At 43.2% G+C, this 14,045-nt stretch overlaps 2 protein-coding genes across 4 annotated transcripts in view; one reads left to right on the top strand and one right to left on the bottom strand.

The window, feature by feature from the left end:
• The window catches only part of LOC106821649 (uncharacterized protein K02A2.6-like), a 12,247-nt gene extending 2,504 nt beyond the window's left edge, over nucleotides 1–9,743 (top strand). The window contains exons 3-4 of the mRNA XM_014826542.1: nucleotides 9,276–9,405; nucleotides 9,736–9,743. Of these exons, the coding sequence (XP_014682028.1) occupies nucleotides 9,276–9,405; nucleotides 9,736–9,743 (138 nt within the window). The remainder of the gene's footprint in view (nucleotides 1–9,275; nucleotides 9,406–9,735) is intronic.
• LOC106804991 (jmjC domain-containing protein 7-like) overlaps nucleotides 1–13,951 on the bottom strand; it is a 27,633-nt gene extending 13,682 nt beyond the window's left edge. For 2 of the 3 annotated variants that reach the window (XM_014806433.1, XM_014806450.1), the window contains exon 1: nucleotides 13,872–13,951. The gene's annotated coding sequence lies outside the window, so the exon portion shown is untranslated. The other variant, XM_014806440.1, reaches the window with a different exon arrangement.
• Between the last annotated feature and the right edge of the window lie 94 nt (nucleotides 13,952–14,045).

Below are 14,045 nucleotides of genomic sequence, written 5' to 3'. Positions count from 1 at the left end.
ATGACCAGCTAAGCCGAGAGGTGCCGAGCGAGTCCAGTCCTAAGGCGCTATAGGTGGCACACTGCTTTCCAACTCCCGTACGAGCCTCGGCCACGGGAAAAACAAAACATGGATTTATTTTGTGGGGGTGCGGGGGCCATACTTGGCCTCTTTCGAAGCTTTCGCCGTGCATTGAAAATAGCACTCCTAGAATTCGCGTTTGGCATTGAACTCTATGCAAATTTACGGCGGCAGCTTTTTGGCATTTTGGGGGCTATATATCGGCGTCCCGAGCCCCAGTGTTATTTTTTTCACGGAGCCTCGCCATTGGAACGTTGCAAAACGTCGGCAGCTGTTACGCCGCAGAGAATGAGGTCATGAAGAGCCGGCCGGTGGGCGTTTCCTGATTAATCTGACAGACATTTAACATTTTACTGGCAAGGTCACGAACGAGAGAATTTCGTTCAGTCTTGTGTGATGATTCGTGTGACACAGCTCGGTTACGAACACAGACAGATGTTGTTTATAACAAGTTGAACAGCTTGTTCTTGAAAGAGAAACAAAAGATGGAAGCTGTTTGATGTGTATTCGGCTGTGAAAGTGTGAAAATCGAAGCGAGCGTTCGATGTCCGCATTTTGCGATCCCGCCCTCTTCCTGTAACTGCTATATATATGTGAAAGCCGTGCAACCAAGTGCACGTCGCCGAGAGCAATCGGCGGCGCCGGCAAGCGTATATGGTTGCACGTAGGATTTTGCGACAGAATTTACATGGAAACTTGTCGCTCAAATACGGTGAAAGAGAGTATAGAAACATGTTAAGAATTTGTTAGTAAATTAGATTTCGTATTTTAGTTGAGCATTAGATATTTTATTGAAACGCCTTCAAGTTGGCCTGTGTGGCGTTGTGCCTGTGTAGTACCAAACACGAGGTCTGTGAAGCCGAGTACTGGCGGCCAGTCAGTAATGCACGCTCAAGGATAGAGAGGCATGGTTTGCTGAGAGCAAAGCGATGTGTTACGGTACATAGTTCTCATCTCGGCCATGCCCTCGTCTATGCCTTTGTATCCGTAAATCCAGTATGGGTCGTGTTGCTCGTATCAGGCTACTACAGATATGTAACGAGGTAAGTTTTACGGTTGTTTTAGTTTTATGTGTTTATATTTTATATATGATGGTATGTTTAGATTAGGGTAAGGTTAGGGTTAGGGTTAGGGTTGAGGTTAGTTGTTAGCTAGCCAACTGTCGGCAGATAATAGCGTGAAAGAGAGTATTAGAAACATTAAGAATTTTGTAGGTACTGACTACTGAGTATTAGAGTTCTGATATAATTTAGCATTATATTTTATTGAAACGCTTCAAGTGCCTGTGCTGTACTGTAGTGATCTGATAGTGAATACGACAACGACCCCTTGAGGCAGTCTCCAGTAGTTGGCTCATAGGGTCTAGATGTCCCAGCGGTACTGCCGGACGTACCTGGTACGGTCCGGTATAACCGGAACGTACCCAGGTAACGTATTTGATATGGTTAGGGTTGAGGCGTACGCGTTAGCGGTCAGGGTTGGTAGGTTAGGAGTAGGCCGTAAGGCGAGTTTCGATTGTGTTTTTTTTTCCCTAGACTCGTTAGTGGAGTAGGCGAGGTACGGTCCGGCATCAATTAGATAGTACCAAGGTACGGTTCCGGCAGTACCCTGGGGGACATAGACCGCTCTTCAGCCCCAGCAGTACTAGTATACTATTAGTAATGTAGTAATAGTTACGCGTAGCCTCAAGAAACCGTATCTAGCTAGGGGTTAGAATACCAGTATGTAAGACAATCCGCGGCACAGCCTGGTCGGGCTTACCTCTACGGTACTACTGCCCGCAGGATGGCGCTGCCTGGCGGCAGCGTATTCCTGCGGGCTATAGTTACTAGACGCTAGGTCGGCTATGCTATACTATAGTTATCACGTTACAGTGTCAGACAGTAATACTAATACTAATATTTACTAATACTAGTAGTAGCTAATAGCTATCTATAAATACGCGCATACTATATTACACATCTATGGTTAACTATAAGCGAATACGAGCCTGTTTCTTTGGCTGTAGCGAAAGCCACATAACAGAATAGAACCGAAGACTTGCCTGGACCTGGACATTCTTTGGAATTCGACAATAACAGAATATAGAACTTCAACACGGCACTGCAGGACATTGACAGTTTTGGCAGCGCCTAGACTTATGGCGTTGATAAATGTGATTGGCAGCGATTTACAAAAGTTGCTCTTTATAATAAAAAGAAAGCATTGTTCTCGACAGCAGTATTTATAAAAATAATTTGAATTTGGAGTCGCTTATTTATTATTTATTTGAATTAATTTACAAAGATTGCTATGATTATATAATAAACTCTTGATTGAAACTCTTGTGTACGAATGCCATGTACTTTTATTCGGCTGCATCGAGATCACGTGCATGAAACAAAATAACGTCAGATGGCGAGAGAAAGGTCAGTAGTTGTTTTTTTGTTTTTTTTTTTTTTTTTTTTTTTTTTTTTTTTTTTTTTTTTTTTTTTTCTTTTTTTTTTTTTTTATTTTTTTTTTTTTTTTTTTTTTGCTTTTTTTTTTTTTTTTTTTTTTTTTTTTTTTTTTTTTTTTTTTTTTTTTTTTTTTCTTTTTTTTGTTTTTTCTTTTCTTCATTCTTTACTTTGCTGATTATTTGGAGCCTCTCCAGCTGCATCTCAGTAATTCGCTACAGCACATGACCCACCAGAGCCACTACTCAGGCAATGTCATAGCATCCATTTGACGCTGACTGTGTAGGACTGCTGGGGAAACACTGTCAAAGGAAGTATGGAGCGTAAAGCTTGATAAACAAGATATGATAAACACTCACATCGATTGCGAGTGATTGCCATTGTGTTGACATTGACGCATTGATTATTCAACGGAGTTAGCGCATGCTAAGTAATGTTGTGGTGTAGTAGGTTATGATCAGATTATTCTACGCCTGCCATAGGGACACTCGTAGAACTATTGCTGCTTACGAGCCACACGCTGAGACGACACGTAGCTGAAGCTCTGCCATGGCCATAGAGCTTATGGGGGGGGGCCATTCCGCGTGCGAAATCACTTGAGCTGTGCAGGCACCGTAGCGGTATCACGAAGTGATGCACAGCATTTCATGTGTATCATAACTAATGCACAGACTTTCCGTATATCAAGGAATGATGCAAAAACTCTAAACCCTAACCCTAAACCCTGAACACACTTCGTGCATACCTCAGGTAAGGCTTATACTTTATGACTTAGGTTAGGTGTTTGGGGTTTTTGATCATTCCTTGCAATATACGACAGTCTGTGTATCAGCTGATGATACACAGAAATCTGTGCATCACGTCGTGATACCTAAGGGCTGCCTAAAGTGATTTTGCTCTGCCGTAATCCTAGATACTAATCAAGATTAAAGCATCAAGTTAAATGGATCAAGTTGCACTAGGTTGCTGCCTGCCTGACAGGATGCTGTGCAGTACAACGTCAATACAACCTACATGCTTTACATACAATTTACAATGCATCTTTCAATCCATGACGTTTCTTGGCAGCTAGTCTCTCACATCTGTGATCAGTGACTAGAATTTTCACAATTTAGTTGCTTCTATGGAGGAATTGGCCTATTTTAATTGCATAATAATCTATTATAAGGAGAGAACAAAAACAAATATTTTCATTCATTCCTTAATGCTATATAGTGGTGTTCACAAAATGTCAATGCCCTCCTCTCAAGCAAAATACTCCTGTAACATCTAAAATAAAATTAATACACCAAAACACGTTCTACTAAGGGCGCTTAGTTACCAGCATCATTGCGTTTGTGATTTTGGGTAATTCATATTTCACAAAGTTCTAAAAAATAAAGTTGCTTTGTTAACATTGCGCTAGAATCCCATAAAGCCATAACCATAAAGAAATTTGAATTTTCACAAAATTGGAAAACGAGTACCTGCGAAATATTTCATGAGAATGATAAGCAATGACAGCAAATGATGAAGCTACAGGAAAACACTATGTCGCATGCAGTCATTTTCTAATCTTAAACTGCTTTGTCATACGACCAAAATTTGTTTCAGATAGTTTTGGTATCATCTTGAATGACGATGCATATTTCCAATTTATTTCACCAAATAATTTTTTTCTTGGCAAATAATGTGGATCCATGTCATTGAAAAGTCTATTGTGTTTGGGTGCCTTGTTCTTAAGGTTGTGCAAAGCAGTTTTAGACAACCTAGTACTGCCTTTTCTTTCAGGACATAGATTATGGAAGTCTGGACAGGCTGGGCTGGCTATAAAACCAGACATGTTACTCGAGACTCACCGAAACGCCGTCTCCACTTCATCATTGCGCTGGAACCAAAGTAGCATGGCGAAAACTCGCCAATCACCTTGCTCAGAGGGAGCCACGCCCACGTGCACCGGAGAGAGGCCGCCAGCTGGGCGGGCTGCTTCAGTTCTGCAGGACATTCGCTGGCCGTGCACGATCACTGTGCCTCTTACAGCAGCACTCGCAGCCTACCTTCCCGACCTCCCCATCGAGTACCACGGCATCTGTCGCTCTTCTATTCACCGCAAGATTCGCCAGAGCTTGTGCGAACAATTGCGAACTCTACAGGCAGATAGCGCTGGCAGATATGTGCGCCCGAAAAGTTTGCTCATACGACTATGTCGTCGCAAGAGATCAATATCGCAGAATATCTGCCGAAGAATCAGCGAACTTAGACTGCAGGCTCGTCTGATAACCTCAGTACGAGCAAAGGGAGCAGGTCAATCGGTTTTTACTGGAGAGAAACTCAATTACCAGTCTTAAAGAGCTCAAAGAGTGGTACTCTTAAAGAGGAAGCATGGCCCACTTTGGAAATGTGCCACGTAGAACTGGCTGAACTCTAAACATGCAATGCCCAACCATTTCTTGACCTGGCGTGAGGTACAAATTGATGCATTTGCTATGGGTGTTTTGATGTTGTTCTCTGCATTCCTAATGCCAGTGTGCCCGTCCCGTCATAACACGATCGGTTGAGGTCCATAAAATGGTCATCGCCGAAAAAAGCAGGTTCCTCACTGAATTGGGCCTCAAGCAAAATCAGCGTATAAACTGACCCAATGTTGACCGTAACATCTAAACACCCTATTTTGACTTATTTGACCCGTTTTTTGCACGTTTACCTTCTGGCCAAGTAAATTACCTGGCAGTAAAGAATGCATGAATAACTTGTTGTTGCAACTCTGTGACTGCCAGTGTCAGTCGTTGCCTCATCGCTGTCAGTCGTGTCGCTGTCGACCTAGGCACTGCAGTCGCATGAGCTTGCAATGTGTCGAGTCGCGTCACATTCAATCACAATCTGCACCTAACCCGGCTTAACTCAGCCGAAAACTTTTCAGCTTCCGGAGAGAGCCCAAAAAAGGTCCAATGTACATTATCGCCGTTATAATCCGAATTCGCATTAAGTCGGCGCGCCCCGATAAAATCAGGCCGTTTTACTAACTGTACCAACCATCGCATATGCCATTCACATTGCTACACAGTGCTCATAATATTTTAAAATGTTACAGTATGTGCCATTAATTTTTTAGCCTGTCATCTGACAGAGTCAGCATGCAGCTTGTAGAATCGCTTGATCGTCGTGCGTCGTCCGTCCGTCGTGCGTCAACAGTTGCGGCACAAATCTTAACCGCTCGACGCACGCGTCTACGATATTCGCGGACGTGGGGGGTAATCCGCAAACGAGTTGGGATGTCGAAGCTGCGGGGTCATAAGCGTCAAGGTCAAGCAGTGTAAAGCGAAGGGCGGAACATCACTCCTTAACTTAAGCGTATAGGCGAGGGAAATGCTCAGAATTGCGGCACAAAATCTTAAGTGGCTCGACCTAGGCTCGTGATAGTCGCGTGTATAGCATCATGCGTAGCGAAAGCATCACTGTTGCGAAATTGGAGGTACAGGTCAAATGGTCAATGGGCACAGGGCAGCATTTTAGACATTTTCTGAGGCGCATGGTCTGACGGAAGCGATTGAAAAACTTTTTGGTTTCAGCGGCTGACCTAGCATTTTTATGGCTTTTAGTTGAAAGACCATGAAATGTCCCTTCTGCTGACATGCCGAAGAGTAAGTGTCGGATAACTTTTGACTCAAGAGGAGGGTTAAAACATGGATTTGTTGGACTGTTAACAAAGGAGTAAACTGCTTTTGCTGATTAGCAGCCCCTCCCCACCCCTGCCTCCCTCCCTCCACCCTCCCCCCGCCCTTCCCCACTCCCCCACCCCCCACCCTCCATCTGTTTTTTTTTTTTTTCTTTTACCTTTTTTTTTTTTTTTTTTTTTTTTTTTTTTTCCGATAGTGGGCGTGTCCTAACAATGATGTGTACTGCCAACTGGTGTCTGCCATAATTTCTGCGCCTAACAAATGTGGTAAGCTACGCCACCGACTGAAATTTGACGTTGTATAATCGTAGCAACAGACTCAGATGGAGGCCCCAGACGCTCTGCCGGCTCTTGTTATGAAATTGGCATTCCCTACAATGCCAAAAGATTTTTACTGCTAGGGGAACATGTCTTTACTATGTATGGCAGCATGGCGAAGCTCCCCTTCATTAAAGTGAAGCTTTGTTTATCGTATTGTGCTTGTAAAAAAGCGAATACTTGCCATAAATTTACTTCATGCTTCTCAGCATAGCTGAAGATTTAAACTTATTGTTGTAATCTTTTATGAGTAAACCCATGTGAAAACTATAGATCAAGTCTGATTAATATGCACTTATTTTACAAGGCCTAAGATAAAATATTGCTTGTTTCCCTTTACCGTCACCGACTCGCCAAAACGCCGCCTACTCGACACATTTATTTGGCCGAGTAAAACAAACCATAAAATTATTATCGTTTCGCCCCCAAAAAAAAAAAATCAAATTTGCTCCGCCAAAAACATATACACAAACAGAATAGTACAATATACATACATACATACAATATATATATATACATACAATCTTGTCGAAACAAAATAAAAAGATTTTTCACCTACCTACCTACTCGGTACCCTGAGAGGCGATGTAGCGTAAAGCTGCGGAACAAACAATTTTTGAAGGGGTGGGCCCGAATTACTTAGATTCGCCGTTGTGTGATTCGTCGATATCAATCAATGTGATTTATATGCTCTGCTGGGTACTATCTAATATGCTGGACCGTTTACCTCGCCACTCACTAAGAGTCTTAGGAGTCGCCTACTCCTACTCCCTAACCCTAACCCTAACCATATCAGATAGTATACCGCGACCGCACCCCAGCCGTACGCACCGGCATTACCTGGGGGACATAGCACCTTTAGTATGAGCGTACTTATATATTGACCTACTTGCCGGAAAAAAGCCAAATATGTAGCAAGTGCAGCCTTTCATGCGTTGACGAATCTCGCACATGCGCTGCAATTGCTGTGCGTGTGAGTACAAATGGCAAGCCTGTGCGAGTCAATATGAAATGGAGCTGCCATAAAAATGTAGTCCTTGTACGCTACGCCATGAGAAATTTTCAGGGCCACATCTGTCAGTTGCGGCCCAAGGACATATGCCAAGTTGGTAAAGCATGATGCATTGCAAAAGCATTTAAACCTGTGCCAGTTGACCTTCACATACGATGTAGTGTTGTGTAATAATAGCATGATCTAGTCAACCTGCTTTAAAATTAGCATTCTTGTTATATTACATTTGACAAATGAATGAGCAAATAGAGCTTGATTTTAATATCATGCAGACAAGGTCGTTTTGGAAGTGTGGTAATAGGCACACGGAAATGTAAAAAAAACCAGAGAACTCTGTCACCAGAGCTTCGATAGTTCTCTAGGTGTGTAAAGTCGTACGCATTTGAAATATATATAGTTACCCCTTTATATTTATATAAATCTCTAAAATATTTCTCTCCTGATATTGTGTGGGTGCGTGCCTCTGTGCATACTCTATTCGTAAGCATTGCTGACTGTGTGTACGCTAACACGTCGCATACACATTCGAATGCCATACCAAGTACTTTAATCGCTGGTTGTAACTGCAACAGGTGCGCGCTGAACAAGGTTCGAGAATAAAAAAATCCGAAGTCCTATCTAGCAGAGCCCGATGCGCGCGTTGGTGAGCGGGTTAAGCAGCAGTATCGTGATGTGTTCAGCGAGTGCCATGGAACAATACCGTCAAGCCGTCGACGCTCATTGCCTGAATTATACGTCAAGCTACTACACGCCAAGACGACGGAACTACTCGCAGGTAACCATTGACAACGTGCACAGTCATCTGTCGGTCGCAGCCGGCACAGTAAATCGCCACGCGAATGGTAACGGTAAATCTGCATTGCGACATTAAGAGGGAAGTCATTGGAATAAAAAAGAATAAAAATCGAACAATGTGGCCCCTAGTGACAAAAAATCCTGTTTAATGACATCTTGCTTAAATTTGTTGTCACGGCATTTGCGCATGAAGCCAGTTTAGACGAAACAAAGTGCAAGTCGGCTACAGCTGGCAGTTGATTGTGCCACATTGTTTGTCATGCCCTTCAAAGTTCTTTCAGCTTCTTTTGTGTTACGGTTCCAGGCCCTCTTATCTTTAAAAATCCATTTCGAATATTCCACCTTGTGGTATTCGGAGGTTAATGAACTTAGCCAATATCTTGCTAACGAGCCATCAGCTTGTACACAAGAACTTTTTTATATACGCGGAATAATCTCTGCCAATCTCGTTTTCTCGACTATTCTTGCCACTGTTGGGCTTCGTGACATATTTCCATCTGTAGCCTCAGGAGAGACGAATGCTCAGCGAGAGTCGACTAGCTCGGTAAGGTTGACTTTGAGGTGGAGTGTATGGCAATCGCTCTAGAGGCACGTGCAAGGTCGCCTCTACACAGCAGCAAGGTATCTTGTTAGCTGGCCACCAGCGCAGCTGAGCACAAGCGCAGACAGCCTGGAACAGCAGGATGCCATTATTCACGTGATTCCGGCAGCAGTTTTCGCTTTCGCCTTTTTTTTAATCGTTATTAGCAGTTTTTTGTTTGTTGTGAATGTTTGCATGCGAAGAGCATACATTTCTAAATTAATACGTAATATCACACTTAGAGTAGTAAAGACATATGGTGCCAAGCCAGATTCAAAACAACTTTATCGCTTGAGACATGCTTTAGACTGCCTTTACGAATCAATGTACCAGAATCACTGATTGCCCTCTCGCTGCTTACGCGAGTCTTGCCTTCCTTCCAGCTTATAAACGTTCAAAAACATGGCGTGATGTGGCCAGCAAACTAAGCGGCTAGAGACGGCCATTAATGCTCAACAAGTGCCAAATATACGACGTGCGACTAGAGATCATAGAGAGGAGGAGCTGAGAGATGCGGAGGCGCCTCAACAGCTGCTAATAGCTAATAAAGGTGAGCTCGCGCACGCAAGGACATGTAGCTTTGGTTATTTAGCAGCCCACCTCTGCGCCTATCAACTCTGCATCAGCTTCTGTGTGACATTCTTAGCTGCATAAAACTTAACAAACCATTTAGAGAAGAAGTTCTGATTTATAAGAGGAACTGGAATGCCTAGCTTAAAAAGCTTCACAGCCTAATTTAGCTATAGCTGTAAATATGTTTTACTAAATGATTGCCTTCCAGTGACTCAATAATTGTTAATGGCCACCATGCGTAACTGAATGCTGTGCGCTTACATGCCGTAACGGGGATTCTCATGAATAACCGGGACCGTCGTTTCAGGCGTGTGAGTCCGTGTTCTTGACGCCGTGGAGACCTGTCGGCTCGCTGCCGGCGACCTTTAGTGATGAGATGAGGCGCGGCCGATGCTTGACCCCGCCAATCAGCAGCTGAAGAACCGCATCACCATGCTGCTACAGGCAGAAAGCCTGTTCATCCGCCGACAAAAAAGGATGCGTGGGACGACGGGAACACCGCTGCCGGTCTGCTAGTAAGACATTGGGGCGTTTTTGAATCAATGTATAGTATTTTTGGTGGAATGGTGTATACACGAGACTCGTATATCTCTAATTGTCCCCCGCATTTTTATAAATCTTGATTTACCTATATTTATGTACTAATATGTAGCGTGGCCATGCTAGAGGTGATTGAGGTGCCCCAGACAGTGCAGCTCCTTTACAAATGAATTGATGGGTTGGAATGAACAGATTGGCGCTGTTATGCCAGTAGGTGGGACTAGTGTGTATTTGCCTCCACATTGAAATTGTGTGCCCGTGTGCATGAGTGCCGTGGTCTGTTGAAACATTCTGCATTCCGGCAGTATTTTGCTCTATAATTATGCTGTGCAAAATACCGATTGAAACTGTGCTTCCTAGAATTTTTCAACCGCTGTGGCGCAGTAGAATATAAAAATTAGAAATGTTGATTGATTGCTTGCTCTTATGGACCAAGAATCCACTTAGAACTACATGCTGTGTGGAACGTCTATTTACTGTTGTTTAATCTGTGTTTCCTTTAAACAGGATGCTTTGGCAAAAGCGGTAGGACAGTTCTAAAAAATGCGAGCAAAGGACAGAAGAACAAGGCACTTTATCTTAAACACCATGCTGTACAAAAAAAGCTAAATAGCTTAAATGGCACGCACCTACTACAGTCTCTGGGTAAACGTGATCAGCATGGGGAGAGTGACACAGATGGACTATGCCGTCATGTAATAGCCATAAAACATAGAGGTTCAAGCTATGAGGTACCTACTAAGATGGAAGCACTGCATTCTGAGCCCTTGCATTCTGCGTGAGCGTCATATCTGCCGCTGTCGCTTACAGTTGTGTACAGTTGTATGATGCCTAGGAGGGGACCGTGGACCTGTTATCAGAAACATCATAAAATAGTTATCATAATAAACTATCATAATACTAAAAATGTCATAACTTACAGTGACACTCACTTCATAAGTTATGACAATTTAGACTTATGATTGTTATAACTACTTATAATTTTCTGACAATAGGTCCTTGTGCATGCTGAGCCTGGCCAGCTGCATGTTTATACTACACAAAGTGTGCCGAAGGTGTTTTACAAGTCTTGCACGGATTTCCAATGTGAGCATCTACAAATAATATTGGAAACTGTTGCAAAGTTTTGCCTGTTGCCTTTTCTACTATTTAGAAATCTCACCTTCTTCTGTTGTTATTTCTCATGAACGAGAGAGGATAAGCAGAACAGTAAATCGATTCGAAAGAGCCGATCTGCAGAGAGAGGGAGGAAGACACTGGACTAGAATACAAAAAGCTACAGAATGGTGTGTTACGCTTCGAATGCAGTTAGTCGTTGCAACTAGTAACAAAGTAGCAGGGCAAAATTTGAGAAATATATGCTAATATCAACAAAATGTTATGATCATTACACATATCAAAAAACTTCAATTACATTGTGATTTTATGTACTGATTTATGAAAAGTCACTCAGTGTATTATTTATAATTCAATATATTAGTCATCGATTGTACATTCGCAAACTCACTGCCAAAGGTACCACTTTCGTCTGCCTCACAGAAGTACCCGACGCCTGCACATCGACGTTCCTGAGTATTCTCTTGACTGTACATTTCCGATGGACAGCCTCGCAGTAGAGGTGACGTTAGCAGCGAGGCGTGCCGCCCGCTGCCCAGACAGCGTGCGTCAGCAGGCCACGCCGCCAGTCCTGCGCGGCATGCAGCAAGCCGCTCCCGTTCACGTTCCGAGACGGACCACTTCGCGACCGAAAGCCCCGCCGAGCATACACGCAGTCCCCACGAGAACCAGCCCGGCACACGGCCCCTCCCCCACGCAGCCCCGAGCACCGCACCCTCCCGCAAGAACTAGCCCTGCCGCGGCTACTGCCCTCCCCCGCCACCGCCCTCGCCGCCGGTACCTCCACCACACCCAGACGGACACACCTACGAAGCAAGACCGAGGGAGAAGTTGCAAACCGCAGCGCAGAAGCCGAAGCGTAAGCGGCCTGCCATCCAGCGCCCGCACATAGCCCCGACCTGCAGGGAGTTGCAGTCGCCACTGCAAAAAAAACTCAGCAGAACGCAAGCCTATGAAGAAAAGCGCCGGATGTGACGCCGTCGCGGCGGTTAGTGCTCGTATTTAGTGCTACTAATCACTGATCTCACGCATAGATATCTGTGTCGCTGTAGTGTGTTGCTGACTACTTGCCTAATGTTTACAATAATGAGTAGGCTGTTGTACATTTATTCTGCATACAGCATTCGATTTTTTCAGAATCATTTTCATTCATTCAAAGTATTGCTGCTCTCGTTTCGGAATTCACCATGAAGAGTTGACCATTTCAATGGTGGCTGCGCGATGAGCGATTATGCCACACAATCAAGCTGCGGAGTGAAGCTGCCGTACAGTGACGCAGAGCGAATTGCCCGATCAAGAAGCAGAGGAGGTGCTATTTAAGCACCGATGCACACCAAAAAACTGCTTAAAACTAGGTATGCCCGTAGTCGATTACTAAGCCCTACTGTGTCACTTGAATTGCAGAAGAATATGCTGTGTGATTGCCACACTGAAAAACCTATCAATTAGCGCTGACACATGTATGTGCCTGCAGGTTTTTGCCATTTTATAGTAACTCCTACTATATCCATTGATCTACTCGTTTTTGATGCCCACACACCTACTGAATTTCCCACGCTGAAATTGTTTATTAGATACAAGTGACGATTATTTGCATCTATCTGAAGTTAATCAAAAAGCTTTGTGTTGCAGTCTGTTCAGAATCAGGCACATGATCGATGAACACGCAAGAAAAATGAGATGGCTGCCACAGCCTCTGAATTCGATTCGTTGGGACCAGATTCTAGCCAGTCCGACTGAAAAGGGTCTGCACACAGCGATAACGAATGCAGCCAGCGGTGGTGTCTTTCAAATATAAACTGATGCCTTTTGCTGCTTATGTCATCAGCGGTAGGCACGATACATGTGCAAACATGTGTCGACAACCCAGTTTTCAATGCAGTAGATATGCTTTATCTTTTCCACGTGTATTAATATTCCATCCATCTTCCTATGCTCTGTATATTGCTTATGATAGTTGCAGTGGGTTATAAGTACCATGTGCGTGAAATTATTAGCGACGTCGAGGGTGACAGTGAATTGTTGGTGAGAACAATTTCAGTGTTGACACGAATTTTCGAAGTAAATAATAGGAATCATAATGTAATATATATTATCTAAATACATCTTACTTAACATTATTTATAGCAGTTGTCAATTTACGCCAACGTATTGCCAAGAGATTATATAAAGTCTTGATTTGCAAATTATGCTGTAACCAAACTTGGAATCTGCCCAATCTCGAGATTGTGCAACGATTGTGCTGCCCAAACTGCGGATTCCCTAGTTTGGCTGAACAATCTCAAGATTGTGCAAACTGAAAACAGTCGGTGATTCAACAACCGCTCATAGCGAGTGTGTGGTGTGGGTGGTGCAAACTAGGAAAGGATTTATCTCATATTTATCCAATTATTTATTATAATCATTTATTATTTATACAAAGGTGCCAAACTCATTGAGGAAAGAAGGTATACGACCTTTATACTTATACTTATAGTTATAGTTATGATATAACATTTGAAATCCTAATAATCATATGTTTGTGCAAGCTCTGTTTTGTGTTTACCTCTGTTTGCCCAATCTCAAGATTGGTTGCCCAAACTGTGGATGCGCTGAAATTCCAAGTTTGTGCAAGATTCCAAGTTTGGGCACAACAGATACACTTACAGTGTCAGTAATACTAATATTTACTAATAGTAATAGTATCCTATAAATACGCATACTATATTAACATCTATGGTTACTATAAGGAACACAGCCTGTTCTCGGCTGTACAAAGCCAATAACAGAATAGAACCGAAGACTTGCCCTGGACCTGGACATCTTTTGGATTCGGAAAACAGAATATAACTGGAACACGGTGCACATTGATCAGTTTTGGCAGGGTAGACTTTGGCGTTGATAAATGATTCAGCGTTTACAAAAAGTTTGTCTTTTATAATAAAAGAAACATTTTCTCGACAGAGTATTTATAAAAATAAT

Source organism: Priapulus caudatus, unplaced genomic scaffold (genome assembly GCF_000485595.1).
Source record: "Priapulus caudatus unplaced genomic scaffold, Priapulus_caudatus-5.0.1 Scaffold5, whole genome shotgun sequence".
NCBI classification, from domain to species: domain Eukaryota; kingdom Metazoa; phylum Priapulida; class Priapulimorpha; order Priapulimorphida; family Priapulidae; genus Priapulus; species Priapulus caudatus.
Note: the sequence above shows the minus strand (reverse complement) of the source record. Positions and strands in the feature narration are given on the sequence as shown.